This window comes from Haplochromis burtoni, unplaced genomic scaffold, assembly GCF_018398535.1.
Source record: "Haplochromis burtoni strain Fernald_Lab_line unplaced genomic scaffold, NCSU_Asbu1 Contig_5, whole genome shotgun sequence".
NCBI classification, from domain to species: domain Eukaryota; kingdom Metazoa; phylum Chordata; class Actinopteri; order Cichliformes; family Cichlidae; genus Haplochromis; species Haplochromis burtoni.
This window is the reverse complement of record NW_024582366.1, coordinates 1868403-1892355: the sequence shown is the minus strand read 5'-3', so window position 1 is coordinate 1892355 and position 23953 is coordinate 1868403. Positions and strand designations below refer to the sequence as shown.

The 23953-nt window shown below is 43.5% G+C and overlaps 1 protein-coding gene across 3 annotated transcripts in view; it reads right to left on the bottom strand.

The window, feature by feature from the left end:
- The window catches only part of ttll7 (tubulin tyrosine ligase-like family, member 7), a 90109-nt gene that overhangs the window by 9927 nt on the left and 56229 nt on the right, over positions 1 to 23953 (bottom strand). For all 3 annotated transcript variants that reach the window (XM_005923399.3, XM_005923401.3, XM_005923400.3), the window contains exons 13-19: positions 23678 to 23813; positions 14924 to 15010; positions 12337 to 12568; positions 9003 to 9298; positions 7841 to 7975; positions 5239 to 5319; positions 3161 to 3321 (exon numbers count right to left, since the gene is read on the bottom strand). In XM_005923399.3, coding sequence (XP_005923461.1) covers positions 3161 to 3321; positions 5239 to 5319; positions 7841 to 7975; positions 9003 to 9298; positions 12337 to 12568; positions 14924 to 15010; positions 23678 to 23813 — 1128 coding nt within the window. The remainder of the gene's footprint in view (positions 1 to 3160; positions 3322 to 5238; positions 5320 to 7840; positions 7976 to 9002; positions 9299 to 12336; positions 12569 to 14923; positions 15011 to 23677; positions 23814 to 23953) is intronic.

Here is a 23953-nt window from a genome sequence, read left to right as displayed (position 1 = left end):
GTGCGTCTTCCTGACATGATCAAGTGAGCTGTGACCGCAGTGATTCATCTTGTGAGGATTCATCTTCTGTCGCTTCAAGAAGCGTAGAAAGAAATAAATAAAGGCACAATAAAACTTCAGAGTATCAGATAACAACCTAAAGTGAAGGAACTCAGAGGCCTTCATTCACCTTCCCTGCTTCTGTCCCTCCCCTCGCTTTCTTCTTGCTCTCACCAGTGAAAAAGCCTTGATTAACAGCCCAGATTTGTGACCTGAATCTGCACCCTGTCTACAAAGACTAACATGTTTCTTTCATGCCCAAAAGCTTTCAGGAAAGTGCAGTTAGGTCTGGTTGGTCTGTCACTCATTCTCTGTCATTCAGCTGCCATTTCTTCCGCAGTCATACTGAAAGAAAATGGCAAATTGTCCCTGCTGTCAGTGAAACTGATATATTGATGAAAAATGGGCTCAAGGACATGAAGGAAATTGTGTAGTGCAAGAACCTCTAGTTATGGAGATGGAAGAGTGACATTATGCAATGAATAAAGTAAGTGTAATTGGCCTGCAGCGTAATCACTTGTTTGTGTTGTTTCTGAAGAATTAGACTCCCCGAGCATTTCCATTCATTCAGGCGACTTCTTTCTGATAACACGGGCAATTTTTCAAAGTCTCTTTTTTAAGTCCTGATTTAAGTAATTGCTTACCGTCTAAGTTGATGTTACATTATAGGTACGAGGCTGGTTTCATTCAGAGGTGCGTAGATTCGTTTTTACTGATCATTTTTTTCGCATGACCCCGGAGCACGCTCAGCTGAAAGAGCCATTTTAGCATCAGTGGAAATAATATCAGCAACAATTGTCTGTTTATCTCCGTTGTAGCACCGCTCTGTGTGCGTCTGCAATAAAACCTGCTTGTTGGATCCATGCACACAACTGACGTTTGACTTTGATATTTGGTGTGTATGCAGCCTTCAAGAGGTTGATCTTTTTAGTGCCCGTTTAGAGAGAAATTACGCAGTGGATGGATGTCAGTAAATATAGATTTTCAACCTGAATTTTATTTCAATAAAAGATCCGATGTGTGATTTTAGTGATTCTGTGCAGAGATTTCTTCATCAATTAATTACTTCTTTTCTTTTTTGCTTCTGCAACTTATCTTCAAGTTGTTTCTGTCCATCCAGTCTCTTTCTAGGAGGTTTTCTACCTTGAAATATAAAATTGCACCAGGGTGGATGAGCTAGCTCGCTTCCAATAAGTTTGGGTGAAATGTAAAAATTCTCCAATTGACAATCGTCAGTCCAATAACCGACGACAGGCGATACATTTGCACATGCACAGACATTTTGATGGACGGAGCAATGCAATCATGCACGGACTGATTTGCACGTTTAGAACACAGAAGAAGTCCAAACATGGACGAACGAATTGCCCAATTACAGACTGGAGGCGAAGGCGCAGATAGAAACAGACTGCTAGCTCAGCGAGGAGGTCGTAGACGGAGAAGACGATCCACTGGTCTGGACAATGCATCGCCCAGTGATGTCACGGAAATATCCTTGTATACCAGCCACAAGCACACCTCCAGGACGCATGTTCAACACCGCCGGCAATATTGTCAACCACCTCCGCAAACATTGCAGTAAACAGGAAACATGCTTGTTTTCCTGTCAAAGAATTGAAGTTTTGTTTGGAGGGAGTGAAGCTACTTTTTGGATTATTCCTTTATTTATTTATTTATTTATTTGAGACTTAACGTTACATCGCAGCTGGAAGAGACGTTTCGATTTTTAACTTGTTGTTTGGTCGAGTGTGTCAGACAGATGAACACTGGATCGGCCTGTAAACAGGGTACAGCAGAAAAAAGAAGCCAGTTTGTCTTTGTTTCCCTCCCCACCATTGTGTGTTTTGTTATTTAAATAAAACGCTTTTTTCTGAACATTGGCTACAGCTGTTCTTTCTTTCTGTCATGAGTTTGAGTAAATGAATCGCTGCTACGTTTGGGCGCACTCTGAGGAGGGTGCCGTTAAAACAGCGGTATTATTTATTTCTGTTGACTGCTTCAACCAACATTATCAACAAACTTACTTAAATAAATAAATGTTCCTTGTAAAACCCGTCGACCACAGTCGATATATTCGCCCAAACACCCAAACTTACCTACCAATAACCCCTTTGTCATTCTAAGGCCTCAGTCACAGCAGAGTAAAAATAGGACAGCAGCCTCCGACAAACACTACAGACTGATCGCATTGAATTTCTTTGCTGGCTGGGATCCACTGTAAGCAGTTGCGTTGACACTCTGGTTGCCCAGAGGTTCAGTGTGCAGAAACCTCAAACTCAGTCTTTAGAAGCACAGGTCACCTGGTGTGAGGCAGCCACAAACTTTGCAATTAATTTCCATTTAATTTATAAACACAGAAAATTATTGTGACCAGCTGGAGTCAAAGAGCGCAACACCTCCACTCCATGAAATAATGAAACATTTATGGCAGAAAACTTACTGTAATTTGCACAAAGTTTAACACCGTAAAGCATTTCTTATTTTGCACTCAAGATGCGAGTGATAGTTGCCGCGTTGAGTGTTTATTCCTTTGGAAGGAGAGGGAAGCAGTCCGTAATTCACACAGCTGGATGTCTCAAAGCTGTGAGCAAAAAATCCCCAAACTTTGGCTCTGTCGTTTCGCTTTTTTACTCAGACTTTCGAGCCAGGAGCATTTCCAGAATATTTTAAATGGAGCGGCGAGAATGCAGCAGGGGAGCCACAGGAAATCAGAATATTCAGTCAGAAATATTTAATAAGTGTGAAAAACTGGTGTAGCTCTAAATCCTGTTGCAGATTTACTATGTGAAAAGTGAAGCTGCATAAGAATGTTAACATGTTGTTGTTTGCAAAGTGAAAAAACAGTGATTTAGGTAAGAAGCCGTGTCTGTCTGTTTTGCAATAGGTGTATCACAGTTAATTGTGGCATTATCGCAAACACATTACACAGAAATGCCAACTTGACTCTGTTTACTCAAACAGCTCAATGCATCAAAGTCAGTTTGATGACTGCGACTGGTCCCAGAACTGCTCCCATCTTTGAAGCAATTTCAGAGACCAGTTGACTGCACACAGTTGCAACAACTGTGGCCGCACAGCTGTGGCCGAACCCAGTCCATCACCTGGCTCCGACTGGACCTACCCGGTGTTGGAGAAGCAGTTCCACATGCCCTGGCCGTGGCTCCACAGCAGCCTGTTGAAGACGCGATTAAAAAGCCGGTAGAGGTGAAGGCTCTCCACGTCCGGCTCCTTCCAGATCCGCTGCAGCACTGAGCGCACATTGGTACGTACAATGTCCAGCACCTGAGTGATGGAGAGAGTGAGCGGGAGTTGGGGATGAAAAGGACAGAGAGGCTCAGGCTTGAATGGGAACATGAGGGAAAAGTAATGCTACACCTGTCATTTCTTTTCTCCTTCGTTTTTTAATCTCACCTTAAAATCAGCAATGACGGAGGCCAACACAGAGAGCAAACTTGCAATCGCATATATACACATAATGTGCATAAAGAAAGATAAAAATGATTTGAGCGGGTTTATCTCCGGATTCAGGCCTGTGGACTCGTGCAAGACTGCATGCAGAGACATGCAGCCTATTTCTCATTTGTGTGCTTTTAAGGCTCTTCTACAGGCAGGACACAAAGTGCCGGGGCAGACAGTGGAGAGCACGGCAGAGGACTAATTGCTGCACCAACGTCAGTCTTGGAGATAAGGTGTCAGAAGTTCCCGGGCGGTCTAAGGACACCTGCGCCAGCCTTCCGTCATCCCTTCTTCGTTTTCCCATCCCTCCCCACCTCGCTGACTTCTCTTCCTTCCTTTTCTTTCTCTTTTCACCCCGCTCAGAGTGCAGCACTGTGGCTCTTTTGACTTTGATTCCTCGCTCCTCATTACTGAAGTGCCCATCGGACGGTGTGTGTGTGCATGTGTGTTTGGGATGCGAAGAGGCAGATTTCCCAACAGCAATATGAGGCGAGTGAGACATGCATACACACTCAGCCAAACTGATAGATGAGTAAACACACACAGATATGTTTTGGTATGGTAATCAGATAGCAGAGCGGTGGGCGCTATGTTCCTGACCTCTGCCTGCTGCTCATTAGGCTGCTCCACTCCAAATAAAACATCAGCTCGCACCACCGCAGCCCACAACACGGCCAAGCGCAGTTGTGCAGAAAGCACTGGCTGAGAGATCACATCATTACTGACACGCCTACTGGATGCCATTACATGTCTTGTCCCCTCTTGTGTTTTGTTTACATCCTATTTGGTGTGTCTGCCTCTCACTGTCTGACATGGTAATGATCTTCATGCTCGTCTTATTTTTTTCTCTCGCTCTCTGAAGTTTGATTTCGAGGTTATTTTTCGTGCTTTAAAAGTTGTACAAAAGCTTTCAGAGAAACAGGTAGGAGAGGTGACATCTTTGTCACATTCGCCGGTTTTAACAACGTCCATTCTGTAGAAGGTGACAGCGCAGACCCGGCGCCGGCAAGGGCAGGCAATTTATGCAGGTGGCAAAAGAAAAACGGGGGTCTTTTTGTTTTACACTTCCAGGATTAACATATCCAAGCGTAACGCCTCTGACAACAGTGTGTGAGGTACTGATTCGTATTTTGACGAGTATTTTTAAAAAGTTCTAATAACTAGACAAAGATCAGGTTTTGGGACGTTACTCTCTGGAATTCAAAAGTCCACATTTCCATCTGTCTTTGCAGATGGAAAAAAAAGCTACAACTTTATTTTTTATAACCTCTCTTTTGCAACCGTCTCTTGTTTGCTGGGATTGCCTTCTTGTCTGCTCCCAAAAGCAGTGATACTCAGTTGGCCCTAAATCCACCAGAAAGTGACAATTTGAAACAAAACAACGGGAGCTGATACAGACCTGGAGCCAAACTGTTCTATGAATGACGAGTCAGGTGACCTCGCTCAGATCTCCTGAAATGTGGACGTCTGCACAGATTAAGAGGTTTGGTGTAAAAAAGCCCATTTGCGACTTTTTCGTACATGTATTTCTGGGAGTTCCTTTCTCAAGGTGCAAAATATGTAAGCGCACAAACTGATTTAGTAACCTTTACTTTTACTGGTAGTTGCACCTATTTTTAACGCCGGGAAAAAAAGCACATCTTTTTCTTTTTACTGACACGAACAAACTGGGCCTGGGTTTAGGAAACAGCACAACCTTTGCTTGCTCTCACATGCCATTTCACATCTGGCTCTAACACTCACCTTCCGCTGTTTGGTTGAGTCCAGCTTCACCAGCCAGTAGGAGGCGACCTTTGGTTTATGATATTTCCAGTTATCCAGAATCTGTGGAAGAAAAGTAGGAGTTAACAACTGAAAGGTAACCTTAAAACCTGCTACAGATTACCTGCAGAGAAGTGCAATTATTAATAACAGCCTCTGCATCGTTCCAACAAAAAACAAACCAAAACAGACTACATTGCTACTGCTGTCTCCCAGTAGCAGTCCATCATACCTCGGGGTTATTACCGTGTGTTAAAGGGCAGTTACTGTGCTGTGCAGTTCAGTCACAATAAGAAAGCATACGAGGCCAGGAATACACCTCCAGGGGGAAACAGATGCACCTTTTTGACTCCAGGGCAGGCGGGTCTTGGTCAAACTTATTCTGTAGAGATTCCCTGTCCTCATTAAGATACTGTACAACAACTTATCACTGCCAAGTTAAAGAGTGCTGTGCCAGAGAACAGTTAAACCTGCACTTTTACAGTACTTTAAAACTGAGAGAGTATCTCAGAAAAGCTGTAAATAAGAAAAATGCACATAAAATATATCATTTACATGTAGCACAAAAGAGTTATAATGATAATAGATTTTTTACAGGTTATGACCCTGTGAGTCAAAAACCCTGGATGTGTTGTTATGCTCAAAAGCTGTCCTGGATATTGCAATGCACAAGCTCCCACTGCCAGCATTACTGTGTGACTAAAGGCACTGTTATTGTTGTCATGTTGACACAGTCTACATCTCCCCACTGGTGCACATACCTCACACGTATCGTGCTAGATCCCCTGCAAACACTGCTCCCATCGGGAAGCTGCAGCGCAAACTTTATGTGTACACACACACACACACACACACACTCACGCTCAGAGTTGGGTTTCCATCATTTCAGAGGACATTACGTTGACTTTCCTTTACATTTACCCCGTCTATTACCTCTTGCCCGCCCCTGTCACCCTAACATTAAACCAAGTCTGCAGTTAAACTTGGACAATTTGCATTTTTATCCCCAAAAGAGAGACGAGTCCCCACAGTGTGACAGTATAAACATCTATTGCCCCCCACCCCCTACACGAGTAACACATGTACACACCCGTACACAGACAAACCAATGCAGCAAATAATTTGTTCACATTCTAGAAAGTTGCTTGTTTACTTGTTTAGTTTTCTCTCTCAGTAAGAACCCAACAAACAAGGTGAGAAATTGGTTACCGCAGCACATCTAACGCTTCTTACGTTTTGGGTCTTTTTTTGTCTGGTAAGCTGCGTGCTCATTTGTCACAATGTGTTTTGTACAGGCACAAATTACCCTCAATTTCATCTTTTTATTGGTTCCAACGACGGCAAAAGAGACGGTTCTGAATGAAAGATAAAGGAGCCAATTACACGGATACAAACACATCATTAGCCCAATTAGACCCAAGTTTAAATCACGGAAAGCAAAAAACGCCAAAGATTGTTTTCATGCCAAGTGAACACTCGTTTTCTCCTGAGGCAAAGAGTCAACAGTACAGGTGCAGCTGTTCGTCTGCGTTTCCACGGCGCTCTCATTAGGGTTCGTTAACAGTACAGGTGTGGCGGTAATTGTCTCCCACAACCCTGACACACCCAGATGTTACCCACACAGACACACACGCACACATTTTGCTTTAAGGTGTTTGTGTGAGGCCACTAATAAGGTGCTGCTGGCTCGCCCTAACAACAAAAAAAAGCTGTTAATTTTTCAAGAATTGTCACTTGTTTGTCCATTTTTACATGACTTACCTAAACATAATGAGCATTTAACTTCTAACATTTAATAAAGTGCCTGTCTGACCTCTCACATGATGGCCTATTTTTTGTTTTTTTTTAACGTAGGCCTTGCTCGGATCCAGACCAACACTACATCTGCTTCTGTCATTGTTACTTTATTGCATTTTAAGAATGTGGTTACGTTGATATATTTGTAAGTTTTATCCTCGAGCTTTGCATGGTTTGCATTTTATTACCTGGCTTGTGTAACTCTGTTTGAGAAACTATTATTATTGTTACTATCATTTGGAAAATGTGTGTATTAATCTCAATCTTTAGCTACCTGCACACAGATGCTGATTGATTTAAAGAAAACAAAAGTATCCTTCATTGAGCACTATTTTAAGTTCCTAACTCCTAGGTTTAGCTTCATGAGCCAATTTCTTTACATTAATTTGAGTAATAATTTGTAGCACAATCACACCTGTGAAAACACGAACACACCGGGATGTCCAGGCCTGACCAGAAGCAGAGGAGGAACTGATTGATACAAAGGGGCAGTGGGGAACAGCGCGGGGCGGTAAACTGTTCGACAGGTTGCTGCTGGGGTCGTTTGAAAGACAATGGGAACCGAGCCAGAGCAGACAGGCTATTGTGAGGGAAGTGCAGCCTCACTTTTAGTTGCACAGTGACCGCACCTGGTCACAGAGGGGCTCTGGGAATACCGCGAGTCTGGACTCCCGCTCAACACTACTCCGTGTTGTCTTCCACTTTATTTTTCTTACACGCAAAAATAACCTTTTGATTATTTTGTGAATTATTTTCACATTTTGCACAATGGCGATCCTTGACTCACCTCGTCCAGCACACCCTCGGCCTCCTCTTCAGTTTTGCCCGGAAACCTAATCCTCATGGCGGTGAGCACTGCCAGGGTCTGACGCACCAGCTCTGCCTCCTGCTCTTTACTCCTCAGATTTATCAACGGATCGCCCTGCAGACACGTAAAGGCAAAGCATTAAAACTCGACAAAAAAAACCAGCTTTTAATTAATAATATTGTGTAATCGGATGTGTTTATTAGGCCTAAAAAATCGGGGGCATTACCAGATTATTTCTGTTATAATTACTCATTACTTAATGGTATTATGTTCTTGAACGTGACGAGAAAATTCTATTTTTGTTTTATTATCACATTTTGAGTTCTTCGGAGTTGCACTTGAATATTATGTTTTTAGCATTTATACATAATGACTAATGTATTTATACTGCTCACATTTTATATATGTGTTATAAATATATTATCAGTTATTATTTATTTCTATTTATCACAGTAAATTTAGCTTGAGATTTATGTGCTGCCAGTTTCACCAATAAATTTTGCTCCCGCCTGAGTTTCCGTAACGTTCAAAATAAGCTCAGTGAAATACAGCTCATTATGCTACAGCAGCGTATTCACTGCTAAACCTATATTTAGTTTCCTGTGCAGTTGAAGCTCGAGTGTGCAAGATGGCGAAAAACTGGGTGAAATTAGTGGATCTCATGTCATTTCGTATTCACGTGGAAGGACATTACGTGTTGTGGTGCTTACTATGGCCTCTTTCAGGATGAAGGCTTTCCACTTTGTTCTGCTCTCAATGCCAAAACTCATTCGGCTCTATTTTATTTGATTCCACTGCATCCAAAGGTTACCAGGGCACTTTAAAAAAGGAAGGGGAATGGAGGAGACAGGTGGAAAGCAACAGATGGCAACATAATAGAAGGTTATTGTTGTGGGCTCCAGCGGGCCTATACAGTATTGACCGGACTGTTTAAACGATACTAAGCGGGTCTGGGCACAATATGTCAGAAAGGGTGAAAAGGGTAACGATATGATGGAATACGCACCTCCATCTTTAGTGATAAAGCTGTGCAGTAATTCTCGATTGTTTATTTTAATCCTAGCTGGAGCATTTTAGAACATTTCTCGCGACATATTCTGAAGTCTAACCCTACTTTGTGTGTGTGCGTTGAGTATCTTACTATATTGGAGTGGATGGTCCCCAGGCTGTTGCTGTGAGGCACCCGGTGAGCGGAGCCGCTGCGGCTCAGCGAATGCGAGCGGAGCGTGGCGGAGCTCGGCCTGACGAGGGGTGTGGCCACGGGAACCGTAGGGGAAGGCCTGGTGGACAACGCCCGCACTTCATTTGGCGACGACAGGGAGGCGATGGAACGAGGGCACGAGATGGAGCGCCGGATTGGCCCAGAAAGCGACGGTGACGCGGACGGGGCAGTGCTCGTTTTGAGCGACTTGATTGGAGGTTTCCAGTGCATGCGGCCTGTAGAGAAACAGAAGAGACGGAAAGAGTAGTGGGGGAGGAGCTCACTGACTCGCTGTCACACTTCGGTTTCTTCTCTTCAGCCTGTCTCAGTGCCGCCGTCACTGTCAGGCTCTCTCCTCTGGTTTCTATCTGTCTCCGGGTGGCTTTGGAGATGAAGTGTGGCATTAAAACTCCCACAGCTGCACTCTGGCACACTGGCCCAGTGATCCACTGTGTGTGTTATTAACAACCGCAGCATGTGTAGCCAAAACCAGAAACTAAACATTAGTCCTGTCTGGTTTGGGGATGGATTAAAGAGCATGCCTCTGTCTGTCTCACACACACACACACACACACACATTAGAGATGAACACATGTACACAGATGGAAAATGAAGTAGAAAACCCACAGTGACACTTTCTATCACCCTTGAAACTCTTCCAGTTTGTCCACTAGCCAGTGTATTAGTGTGTGCTTTCTGCTGGTGCACTGTGTGTGTGTCTGACATCAAGTGTGCACACAAGTATGGGTGTGTTTGCGTGTGTCCATGTCGCCGCTAACCCTTCTGAGGATCGGCCATTGCCAAATGAGAGCATTATGTGGCTTAGCCGTAGCAGTCCTTTGGTGGCTTGGTATGGAGTAGGGCTTGGCAAGGTTGCCGTCGCTCTCTGCACACACATGCACACACACACATCCGTAGACGCTTTGTCCAAAAGTTGGGCTTTTTCATGGCTTTGTCCTTTACTTTGTAACATCTAGAATGAGCTCATGCAAGGGTCCTCTTTTTTTCTGGACTGGCAACCCATAATGCAACCAGGGATTTTTTTTTCTTTCTTTCCTTCCAAGGTCGCCACATAGGCTGCAGTGAAAGCTGCTCCCTTTCTCACTTCTGAGGGCTGAAAGTGAGTTGATGTATGCGACTTATGTGAAATTGAGGGAATGCTTGAGACTTATCACTCTAACTATAAAATAGACTATTTCAGCATTAAACTCAAGGTGTTTTCAAGGTGCACAACAAAGTCCTTTTTCTCTTTCTATAAAAATTCCTCCTTCTCTTCATCTCTGCCTCTGCTTTCACCTTCTATTCACTGGAACTGCACTGGTCAGGACACTTTTCTTCCCTCAAGTGCTTTTCAGCGCTGCAGCATTTGTGTATGTGTAGGTCCACGATTGTGAGACGTCTTTAGTGTGAGCAGCTCGGCAACAAAGATCCACGTTCGTCAAGTCACAGGCCACGGTCACTCTGCTTAGGCTTTAATTAGACGACGAGAAGGCTGATGAACACCTGTTCGCAGCACTTGCCAACTCAAACCACCAAACCTGACCTGCTTTGTTATTGAAGAGCGTGCACCACAGATGCTAATCAAACCAGCAGTTCTCGGCATTTGTGTGTGTCCGTGTAACTGGAAATGGGAATTTGCAAGTCTAAACGTGCTTTTTCACATGTTGATAAATTTGAAAGATACACCAGTGGGTGCACTGCGAAGCAAGTTCAACCTAACCAGGCTTTCCTTGGGTTAGCTGGCTTCACAAAACCTAAAATCCCAGTCACCGCTTTTAAAAAACTTTCTTTGTTAAATTTGTGCGCTCACATAAAAGGGCGAGATTAACGCGTCACTCGACTCTTCTCTTGCAAAGTCCTCACCCCAATCCGAGAAATTATGAGAGGAATGGATGTTAGAGCAGAACATAACTGTTGCTGCAAATAAGATTAGAGAGTAACGCTGCAGAAATTCACTTCTTTTGAAATCGCGATCATCACAGGAGCACCAAGAGCGGTAAAATAAATATACCAACTTGAGTTAATATATTTATTTTAGAGCTCTGTGTGCTCTCGATGCATTCCTAATGCGACAGCTGCACATTAGAGCCCTGCAACTTTAAAGTGCATCCATTTAAACATTAAAGCTTACTCGCTTTGTTTAGCTCTGACACTCTCCTGTGGCCTAATAAAGAAGACGCTAAAATCACTTTAGTGAAATCCATTTCACTGATTGTACAGATAAAAAACCTACAAATGTATCTGATCAAAGATACATTAGCAGGCTTTGTAGGTTCTTTCCTAATCAGTGCTCTATTAGTTGTTATGGGGACACTATGAAAGAGCCAAGCATAAAAACATTCATGCATTATGCAAACATTTCTGTGACTGAATGAATGTACAGGACAGTATAACCAATGTAAAGCACAGTTTTCTCACTGCACAGTTTCAACTGGTGGAGCTACGGCTCAACAGGTTGCATATATAATAAAAAACATATTCATATAGTTTAAAAGAAACAGCCAGTGAAAAGGTGATTTTGAACTGAAACTCTGAACAGAATCTTCTCTGGACCAGGTGATGCTTTCAGTATCAGTTACTATGGTGATCTACGAGGTAAAAAGAGAGCCACCTCTCTGAAATCTGTCTTAAAGCTCAATATAGCTCGCTAATCAGTTAATCTCTCTTTGCAGGCTGCGTATCGTATGTCCTGAAATTCTAAGTGCAAAGGTCAGGACATACATGTCAGCTTTGTTATACATTATACATTAGTCCCACTGTATGATTCCAGTCTGACTATGACAGAGACTGAGATGTAAAGTAAATCCTGACAGAGCTGAAATTCAAACACAAAATATTAAAAATGTGCAAATATGTAGGCGTGCGACTGTTCACATTCACAAATCTGAAAAACAAGGTTGTTTTAGCAATTAGGGTAATGCTCGTAATCAGACGGCTTCAGCTGAAAGAGGAAGAAATAAACAAACGGCAGAAAGAAAAGAGACGACTGAGAAAAGGGGAAGCGAGCGCAGAAGAAAGTAAACAAGGACAGATAACAGCTCCCTTTCTGTGGCGTTTGCATGTTCTCTCCAGGTACTCGGCTTCCTCCAAACACATGCAGTTAGTGGGGGTTAGGTCAAGTGATGATTCTAAACTGCCCATAGAGGTGAATGTGAGTGCAAATGGTCGTCTGTCTCTGTGTGTTAGCCCTGGTGACCTATGACCACGATAAGGACGAGCGGATGGATGGCTGCTTTCTGTATTAAACACGCTCTTAGACACCCTGCTCCTCTACCTGAGCGCTCAGCCAAGTTCTTCTCCTTGCTCTCGCCAAGGTCGTAGGAAACTTTCTTTTCCCCTCGCTTCTCTCCACTTCTTCTTCCTCCCGCCTTCCTCCTCTCCTCCTCCTCTTCCTCGTCTGAAGAGGAGCAGGAGTTATCGGCGCTGCTGCCGCTGGTGAAGTCGGCCAGGTAGTCTGGTCGCTGACGTCTTGGAGTCTGACTGCATTCTGGCATGCCGGTCAGGGGCTGGCAAGAGTACACAGATACAGGACGTATTTACACTCATACTATAGAGTAGAGTAGTATACATGCATTCATAATTATACAGGAAAAAAAGAAAAGACAGTTCACACATGGATACACACTCTTGCACACATAAACATCTTTTTTTGCTTTTATCCTCCTGGGACGCTGCACTGAATTTATTTGCTTTTTAAAACCAAACCATCCAAAATGACCTCATTTTGGGAAAGCGTCCTCCTTCCAAAGGTCTGCGCCTCCACCAGAAGCTCACAAGGACAAAAGTGCAACGAGACACACGCGCAAACACACACACATAAATATGAAGATGTTGAGACGTTGTCAGCCTCGCCTCACCCAAAGCTCATTACCATCTGTCACTGGGAGACCTGCCGGTGACACGGCCGGCCCGCATGCCCACACGTGTGCACGTAATTGCAGCCTCATTATGCACAAATACACAATCGCACACCTTCGCTGCTTTCTAAGCTGTCCCTATAAAAAGGAACATGGCTGGCTTCACGCGCAGAACAAATGTGGCCTGATTAGACACGTAAAGGTCGAGTTTAAAGTGAAGCAGCTTTTTGTAAATGCTGTAATTTTTTTTTCTTTAACTAGTTTAATAAATTTGTTTGTGCAAATGAAAAAGCGAGAGCTCTGGAAACTTTTAAGAGCGCCTTTGACACCAACTTGCTGCTGTAATATCTGCTTCTGTAAGTATTTTCACCTTGCTCTTAAACGTTCAGCTGTGATGCTTCACAGACGCAAGCTTTCTTTTGTTGCTTTGGTTTGTTTTACTTTTTGAGTTTATTAAATTTAGTGTGTGGAAAAGGACACACTGAAAGCATTAATAAAGCATTTACACATCTGTTATTCAACAGTCAGCCCGGGCAATGCTGTCAGCCCACCCAAATTAATGGGCAGGAAGTGATCAGGGCTTACACAGCCACTGCTGGGTAGTTGTGTGGGTGAGTGATGGAGGATAGAGACAGAGAGAGATTAAATACATGAGAGGAGAATAAAAGGGAAGATGGGAACATCAGATTGATGGGCTGAGAAATAAAGAGGAGGACAAGGTGAATCTGAGTATGGCAGATACAGAGAGGAGGCACTGAATAGATGGAGAGAAACGGAAATGAACATGGAGAGAAAGGGGCTCTTGACATACAAGAGGACAGAGAGAAAAGGATGCGAGGACAGACGGTGAATAAACAGTGGAGGGTAAAGACAAAGGGAGAGCCCTGAAAGGATGAGATGAGAGAGAAAATGTGTAAAGAGAGGAAGCTCGTGGGAGTGACTGGGTAAAATCAAGTGATGAGCTGAGGAGAGATGGTGACACGATAAGAGCCAACTGTGATGAGCTATATGTCAAAATTAGCAGAGTTGGGAGTAAGAAAGAGCAAAGAAAGTCAATAAGAGGAAAAAGGGGACGAAAACCCGAGGACACTTGCTCGCTTTCTTTGTGCCTTCCCGCTTCTCTTCTTCTCCACCTTTTGTTCTCTCTCCGCCTGAACATTTTTCCCCAGCAATAACAAACCTAGCTTTGTTTCCTTCCCTCAGAAATCCTGTTCCTAATCCCTCTGCCTCGCTCCTCTTTTCTGGCTTTCGCACACTCGTCGGTTCAGTTTCACCAGATGGCTCGAGAGCGCTACACCCCAAGGAGCGAATCTATCCGTCACAGCGTTTTCTTTCCCTTCCTCTCGATGTCTCTCTCCGCACGCTCGCTAACATCGAAATTGACGGGGCCCAAATTAATTTGGACAACAGCGATTGTGTCTGAACAAGTCCTCATTCCAGCTAAGGCCTCTCTAATGTGGCGCTGAACTGCCCTGTCGAGTCCCTAACACGCTCTAAGTGTTCCAGCCAATTTAGCTCTCGAATGAGGGATGGATGTAGATGTGCAGGAAGAGAAAGGGATGGAGAGGTGAAGGGAGGAGAGTGAAGCAAGGTGATGGAGGGAGTAATGTGCTGTCGTGGGAAATCGAGGGGGCGTATAGGTGCATGTGACAGAGAGAAAGAGGAAAAAGGGGGAGATAGACAGAAAGAAAGATAGCAGGGAGAGAGTGAGAGAGACAGCCTGACAGCTCTCCCCTAAGGGAGTTGGGTCTTTTCTTTGGGCCTCTATCTGATTCTTTTCTTTTCTTCCTAACCCAAGACCCCCTCCTCTTTATTTTTCTGAATCACGTCCTATGTGCTTTCCGTGGGCGTTAGCTCTAGGCATTTGACTACCTGCCACCCTCTTCCCTCCCTCTTTCTGCCTCTGTCACTCTTCTTTGCACATTTTTTTAAGGGCCTCTGATGCATGTGGCCCCTATTCTCCCTATTCTCTCCTAGCTTATGTGTCTTCTCTCTCTCACCCACCTTAGGGCCTCTTTGCCTGGAGGATTTGCCCATCAGCTTCTCGTCGTCCAACTCGCACTGTTCCAGCAGATCCAGGATGTCCTCTTCCTACACAAAGAAAACACGAGATGAGAATATGGCAAAGGTGCTGATTTCGGTAAACAGAGCTTAACGGGGTAGTTAAAACCTCGAGGAGGCACTGATGAAGTTTAATAGGAATGCTTTGATATTTCACACTTTATTGCTTTGAAGTCAAAAGTGTTTTTAAGCAAACTTAAATCATCAAAAAAGAAGAAGAGATGAAAAAGTTTAACTTCAGAGCCATGCGAGCCTTATCTGGGAGCGAGGGTTAGAAGCGAGGCCCCGGCTGAGCACGCACTGCTCGCTGGCAGCGCTCGTGAAGGCAGCGTCATGGCGGTCGCCAGTACACTGAAGCCTTGGCCATTTGGCTATTGCTGAAATGCAGGCAAAGGTGATTAATGTTGCTTCATGGCTGCGACATAACAAGCTCCCACTTGCTGCTCAAATGCAGATGAAAAGTGATTGTTTTCTCTCAGATAAGCCATCAAGCTGCTTTCGGGGTTTGTGAAAAGGTCAGTGTGCCCCTGGCTCACAGTGTTGGTGAGTGTGTGAACATTTACAGTGGCATACTTCACTGTCTGGAAGACTTTGCACTTTATGGTAAAGGTATGCATCACTGGGTTCATACAGTTTGTAAGTTTTCGCTTTTTTCTGAATGCCACGCGGCTTTTCGGTTCGGTTGTTTTGGCGAATTGTCACTGTGCAGTTATAAAAGCTGCTCAGACAGCTGAGACAGAGCCACGTGCGGATTTACAATTCTTCATCAAAGCCTCGTAATTTAAGAAGCCCAGTAAAAGAAAAAGGAGAGCTAACAGGTAACTGCTGAGTTATTTAGGGCTTGTGTCCATATATTTTCTGTGGCAGAAAACAGGCAGGACGCTGAGGAGCTCCATCAAACAAAGCACCCCGTCACCGTGTGTGGGTTTTGTTTCCATGACAACAATATCCTGACAATATATCGCCGCTCCATGCATTGTCATGTGACAGAAAAGCATCACTCCTTTGCGTTTTATTATCGAAGCATAAAATGGACACAGCAGGGACAAACTTCTCGGGGTGACTAGTACTGTATGACACGCTTCCTGAAAGGCAGCAGAAGTGAGAACGCCAGTGCCTTTCTGAAAAGTTCTGAAGTTCTCAACTAGAAGGTCCCGAAGCGTCTGCAAAAAACGTCAGAGTGCTCTGAAAATGACGCCGAGTGCACGGCTTTCTCCCCAGCCTGCTGCATTTGCTCTTTCATCATTAGAGTGACTGAAAAAAGACAGACTGAGATGAATATGCTGTATGAACACAGTCTGAGTCAACGCCATCATTTTAAGCTGTATTTAAGTTTTTCATGATAACAACATTCAGTGTTGCGCGACGTCTATTGCAGTGAATGTTGAAACACTATGTTTATATTGTGGCTTTACTGTGCATTGCTCTGATAAATTCATTTACAACTTGCAGCCATTTCTATGCAGTAAAGAGCATGCCAACTCAATGCTCGCCTCCTTTCACGAGGTGAGCGCTTCCCCACCCACAGTAGTTTTAAAATCACTGAAGGACCATTACCTTGTTAAATTTCACCAAAGCAGATTACATGGATGCTTTCAAATGCTTTACAGTACGTGGGAAAACCAAATCTGACGCATATACAGAATTTAAGAGAAGCTGAGAGCTATTTAGCTTTTCTTAAGTACTTTTGTTAAGAGTTTATAAAACTGAGCGTACGTGAAATTTAGGCTGCGACCTGCTACACTGTCACTACTCAGCTTTTTGTTCCTACTTTACTCCCAAAATAAACATTTTCAGCCGTGTGCCTGTGTGCATGTTACATAAGCTGCATGTTATAGTACTGCACTACCAATGGTCTCTGTCCATGTCGGATCCATGTAGGATAATAAACTGTATTTTACAAACACAGTACTTTTTATGTCACTGGACAACAAATTGTGTAACGCAGAGGTCTTTAGGACAAACCTTTTTCCCCTTTTTAACACTGCAATTTGCTTTTAAATATTAGATACAGCGAGACTTACATGTTCTTACCATTCTTGTATTCATTTCATATATTTGCACCCCTTACCGCTTTCATGGGCTCTGCAATTGCTCTAAAGTGCTTGGAGACATCTTGTGCAGTTTGTATACTTGTGCTGTTCTGTTTCATTGGCAGAGCTCCTCAGGCAAACTGAGCGTGCATCTGCTTTACATCCTTTTTTTCCAGTCAGTATCCAAGTGAAACAGTTGCAGGATTAGGAAGACGTCACCTGAGCGCACAGGGAAACACTGGTAGCTAAGCTAGACGAGAGGACTAACAGCCCGACTCATACCTGTTCCACCTAACTGTAATCAGAAAAGGAATAAAGGTGAGCCGAACCCAGTGGAAACCAGTGCAACCTGTGGCTGGGCTGTCTGTAGCACAGTGGTCCAAGTCAGGAGGGTGCTCTACAGTCAATCAGCATGTTTACAATGCAGGTTTTACTTTCCTTTGATCGTGTGACAATCCATGACATTTTTCAATTCGTGGCCCCAAGAAGCCCTCAAAGGCAGCAAACGTGAGTCTTGCAGGTACAGCGTCTGTCAAACATGATAAATGGCATGCTGGCAAATAACCTCTGGCTTATTTTAAATAAAAAAATGCCTGAGGTAGCAGGCAGTGCTTGCCAGATGATGAATTCATAAACATGCAAAACACGAGATATTAGTTATGTTACCAATAATAATGGTTTTGTTTCAAGTAAAGCTTAAGATGAGTAGATTTAAATTAGATTTAAATTTGGTCAATAATTTGTTGGCCAACGACACAATCTTTTTGTGGTTTTACCACTCTACATCATCACAGTGGATTTTAAATCAAATAATCATCGTGTCACTGGAGTGCAGGCTTTCTGGATTCATTTCAGTGAGTTTGACACATGTTAATACACAGTCTCGTTATTAACTAAATTTACTGGCAAAACTGACAGAAATTAATTACAAGGATTGTTTTTAATACTTGTACTAATGCTAATCCTCTGCAGTCATCATTCTGGTTCACGTTGGTTTTATCTCACAGGCCGTGTACAGCCTCTTTTCTTGTGTGTAACTAGTGGTTTGCACTTATAAACCTCTGTTGTCACTGATGGTCATAGACTCTGGCAGTGAAACGTGTAGGTCCTTAAGAACATTCTTGACTTTGTTATATGTTGTTTTTTTCCTAATCATTGAAATAATTCTGTCATCATGCACTTCAGCTGTTCTCTGTGATCTGTGGGTGTTGCTGAGCTGATCAATGCATTCATTGCATTTAAGAACGCGTCAGGGAGCAGGCCTTACCTGGCTATGAACCTGATTGTCAGTCCATTTTCCAATTAAATTTGAGTCTTTGAGACTACAGTATTGCATATAAAAATGTCTGTAATAATCGTAGATGAATGGACGTTTGTAAAATCTGCTGAATTAAAGCTAAAAGTCTTCACTTCAATGAAATGTTGATTGCTTGATTTAAATTCCACTCTTGGTGGTGTACGCCACGCTGTGGAGGCAAAAATACAAAAATTGTGCCTTTGTCCAAACAATTATGGACATGTCTCTGTACTCACAATTGTAAACTTTCAGTTAAAGAAGTTTTAGCGTGGTTAATCTGGGCCAGAGGTGCTTAACTCATGGGTACACTAAGAGTGAATATGGTTAAAAAAGGCACAGAAATGTATACTGTCAGCTATGAAAACAAGTAGAGCAGGTGTGTCAAGCTTTACATCGCGGGCCACATACAGCCCACTTTGACCCTAAGTGGGCGAGGCCAGTGAAACTCTGACTTTCTGTCAGTTACAAGTTACATGTTTAATTGTTTTTCTACATGATAAAGAAAAAGCTGCTGTGACAAAGAAAGAAATCTCTCAGCTCGACTCTTTGGACTGAAATTGTAAGAAACAAATGAGTAAAATGACAGAATAGGTTCTGGTAGCTCAATGCCCAGACTGTCCAGGGTTTTTAGTTTTAACTGTAGAAATTTCTACAGCAGAAAAGGAAAAACAATCTTTTTCAAAAAAAACTGAAACTTTTCTGTTTTTCACAAAGTTGCAAAGGTTTTATTAAAGGCATAGCTAAGCGTATTGCAATTTGCCCTAATTTGTAAAAGTTCAAGTTTCTTCTGTACTGAACAGCAGAAATTAGGATCTCAGAAACACACAGAGATCAAGCTGTGCAGGAAGTGCAGCCAAAGCAAGAGGGAATCCATGACGATGTGCGAAGCGTAGTTTTGGGCTATTTAGCTGCTGGTTCAGTGAATTTTGGTCAGAAAGTGACAAAAACCTGCAGTTTCAGAATCTGTGAGATGACGCTTTCAGCATCTGGCGGCATGTCTGTGTTCATGCTGTCAGGTGGACAGACGGATCTGCGTTTTCTGTTTTTCCAGGTCAGGGACAAGTTCCTGCCCCAAGTGGAGGAGTTTAAGTATCTCAGGGTCTTGTTCACAAGTGACAGCAGAAGGAAGCGGGAGACAGACAGACTGGTGCTGCAGACGCTGTACTGGTCCGTCGAGGTGAAGAGAGAGCCGAGTCTCAATTTACCGGTGGATCTACGTCCCTACCCTCACCTACAGTCACGAGCTGTGGGTAGTGACCAAAAGAACGAGATCACGGCTGCAAGCGGCAGAAATGAGCTTCCTCCGAAGGGTGGCGGGCCTCTCCCTTAGAGATAGGGTGAGAGGTTCAGCCATCCGGGAGGAGCTCAGAGTAGAGCAGCTGCTGCTCCACATCGAAAGGAGCCAGCTGAGGTGGTTCGGGCATCTGACAAGGATGCCTCCTGGGCGCCTGGGTGAGGTGCTCCAGGCACGTCCCACCGGGAGGAGGCCCCGGGGCAGACCCAGGACACGCTGGAGAGATTATATCTCTCGGCTGGCCTGGGAACGCCTTGGTATTCCCCCGGACAAGCTGGAGGAGGTGGCTGGGGAGAGGGAGGTCTGGGCTTCTCTGCAGGGGCTGCTGCCCCCCCGACCCGGCCCCGGATAAGCAGAAGAAGATGGATGGATGGTATTTACATGCTCTTTTTGCTGTTTTAGCTTTTTGGTGGTTGTTGAAATGGTTTTGTGGGCTTTTGGATGAAATTCTGACGTTTCTGTGAAAACCACACGCTTCTATATTTAAATAACAGATCTGGCGGTAATTCCAGATGTTCTCCCTCTCGCCTCCAGTACTGGGGGCATTGGGGTTCAACAAGTTAATTGTTTATTGCTTAATTACTTTGTGTTGTATAAATGGCCATATGGGAGGTTTTTATCAGTAGGAAAAGCTGTGAAACTTGTGAAAAACAGTTAAAAGTGCAAAATTTGTGCTTGTGTGGTGAGCGGCAGATTCAACAAGTTAAGAATCATAAATGGCTTTAAACGCACATTCAGATTCATTTAAACAGAAACCCAGAGTCACTGAAATGCAGCCAGACGCTGCTCATTTTACATCTTCACGTGTTTCTTCCATTTTTCCCGACCGGCTCCCGTCTCTTTGTACCACAACACTTGCTGTCTTGGAAACGCCCCCTTCCTTCTTTCACATGATTATCCCGTATGATCCCAATCTGCCTTTGCATTTGATTGGCCGCATGGTGTGCCCATCTAAGCAGAGCTAAGGGATGATGTCTCAAAGAAAAAAAGCAACATCACGAGTAATGAAACTCCCTAATAAATTAAGTTTTTAATGCTAATCTAACTTAAACCAGTCTGGAGGTATTTTCATTTTTACACACTTTCTATTCGGTTCTCTTTAAATTCTGTTTGATTTAATTTAGACTGTCAAACAGTCTCAGCCGCTGACAATGACAGAACAGCTCTGGCTTCTCTCAGTCTCTCTTTCTCATTTTGTTATGCTTGGTTTAACACTTGTTGGGAAGCTTTTGTTTACAGTAACATAACAAGTTGTCATCTCTTCGAATGACATTATCTTCCTTTCACTCGTCTCTCAGCTGCTCTGCTAGGTGTGTTTTGCAAAGGGCACACAATAAAACAAAGAACCGAAATGGAAGGGAGGGAAACTAGTAGAGCCATGTGTTACGGCAGCAGCACACAGCAGACGCATGCACACGGAGCTAAAAAGAAAGCTCACTAATTTAGCATTTGAATCGTAATGATACGACCAATAACTATGAAATATACACCCACCATCTACTTTGTTAAGCACACCTGTAAAAATGCTTGATAAGGTTAATATCCAGCAATTAAGTGCATTTAAGCAGAAAAAGGCAAAGTCAGAGGAGAATGGCCGGTTTGCTTCGATCTGATAGGAAGGCAACAGTAACTCAGATAACTACGGGTTACAACCAAGTTCAGAAATGCAAAAGAGCATCTCTGAACATCACATCAAAACCTGAAGCAGGTGGGACACAGCAGCAGAAGACCGCACCGGGTGCCATCCTGTCAGCTAAGAACAGCACGGGATCACAAACATCATCGGAGGAAATTGTACAAATAACAAACGTTCTGATGCGTGACGATTTCTGTAGCACAGTGTTGTTTAAACACCCTAGCCACTGTTTCTGCCCACGTCCATCTCTTCATGACCACAGTGGATCCATCGTCTGATGGCCAACAGGATAACGTGCCGTGGCACAAAACTCTAAAACATCTTATTCTGGTTTCACTGAGTTCACTGTATCCAAATGCCCTGCACGATTACCAGATCCCAGTCCAACAGAGCACCTTTGGGATTTGGTGAAACATACGACGTAAATCACGGATGCTGATGTGAAAAAAACTGTGACGCAACCATGTCAAGGTAGACCAGAACCTTTGGGGATTTTTTTAGCACCTTGATGAATTAAAGCAGTTCTGAAGGCCAAAGGGGTCCAACCTGGTGCTAACAAGGTGTACCTATTAAAGTGGCTGGTTAGTGTGTAACAATTTATAAGGGACAAGCAGCAAACTTCGTGTTGCCGAGTCACGCCTTACAGTGAGTCTGCTCCATCTGTGAGCTGACTATTGAAAATTGGCGTGCTTTATGTTTTCCAGCGTCCCAGCTGGATTTCTGTGGGGGAATAATGAAAGTGTGGGGAAAGCCAGTTGGCAATTGTCAAGAAATGTGTACGTGCTAATGCAGTTTTCTGAATAGGTCCAAAGTTGACACTGTGCATAGAAGAATAACATTTCAGACCGTCTGTGGATAACTTTCATTCTCTCCATTCTGTGTTAATTCTTCTCTACTAGTGCGATGTACCTATTAAAGTGGCAGAGTAGTGACTAAACATAGAGCTTGGCTCCCCCACTGCTTTTAGAAAGGTACCTGAAAACACCCGTAGACTCTCTCAAAACTAGAGGGAATGTTTAAACATAAGGCAAGAAAACATTTGCATAAGATGTGTTTTTTGTGCTCTGATGAATATCATACTGCAGTTCAGGAACATCTTTTTCCCCATAAATGGTTCAGATTAGTATCTCACACTCTGTCCCTGAATAAGGACAGTCGAGTTGTCACTCATGATCGTGTTATTAGATAGGAAACACAAAAGCAACACTCGCTGCCTTTATATTTTGTTTCGGCTCTGACCAGTCTTTGATTGACATCTCTAAAAATGCTCTGCAGAGATTTCCATTCTTTAAAGGACACACAATAAGTTTTTGAAAAAAAAAAAAACACTGCGACAGGGTGCAAACTGCTGAGGCAGTTTGCACAAAAGCTCCGATGGCTCCATATGACAGTACTTTGATATGTACTTGTAATGTCAATACTACTGTCAAAAATATCCACATTCTGCACAGTATTCACTTCTGCTATTCAGTTGCCAAACGCAGTTAAGGCTTTTTTGTTCTATCTGCATCATTCCTCCTCATCATTGCTTCTTCGCTCCGTGTTTTTAAATATCCCACGGTTCCCTCCCCTGTGTCTTTTCATTCCATTGATTTGTTCCTCTTGAATACATAACCAGACATGAAAACCAAAAATTGCCCCTTTCTCTCCATTTTTTTGTACTCTAGTCAAGTCAAAACAATAGTAACAAAACAACTCTCTATCAGTGTCTCACCATCTTTTTTACTTTATGACTATATTATCCTCCGCTCATCTCCCATTCTCATCTTTATGAAGTTACACGGCTGTAGATCAGCTGTTGTCCTCTCTTCATACCTTTACCTTCAAAGCTTAACTGAAGATGCATTCCTCCTGATACTGCAGAGTGCTGGTATTCATAAGCATACAATGACTTTTACAATTTCATCAGTGCATGACCGCACAAGCTTCTGAGTGTATATACCTACACATATATGTGTGTAAGTGCGATAAATATGTAATCAAACTGCATAAAAATGCATTGAAATGTGTGGCCAGCAACTTGGTTAACCTTTGCAGAAAGGAAGAAACGTAGGAAAACACAGAAGAAGAAAGAGGAAGTAAATAAAGTAATAAAAGTGACATTGTTGTTTGCTTTTAAAAGCTCATGTGCACAACATAATGAATATTTGTGAAAAGGGTGAATGACAGTGGAAAGGTAGAGAGGAGAAGAAGGACGTATTTTCAGGTGTTCTAACAAATACCAAGGGCTGCGGCACACTTTCGCGCTATTTGTGCATCCTTTTTGTCTCTATGGGCAGAATCTTAATAGAAATGTGTGTGTGCTTCTTTTCTTTTACGTTTGCTTGTCCACAAGTGTCTGAATATGTTTGGGTGTGGGTTTCTGCAGTTTTCTTTGCTTGTGTGCGTGTGTTTGTGCGTGTGTGAGTCCGTGACAGTCTGCCACTGACGTACGTGCCTTCATTCGTTTCAGAGGATTATTCATTTCCTTTTGAAGTGAGGCAGCTCGCCCGGCGAGGAAGGTCTGAAAGGCGGCCGAGAGCAGGCTTTCATACTTTTCCAACAGCAGCTTGTCGTCTGGGGGGTAAATACGTCTGTGGACCGCAGAGAAGGAGGGAGAAAGGAGACGAGAGTGAAGACGAGGTGAGGAACAATGGACAAAGGAAAGGGGAAAATGAAGGGAAATGATGGGTCACAAATGGGGTCATAAAAGTAGAAGGTGAGAGAGACGGAG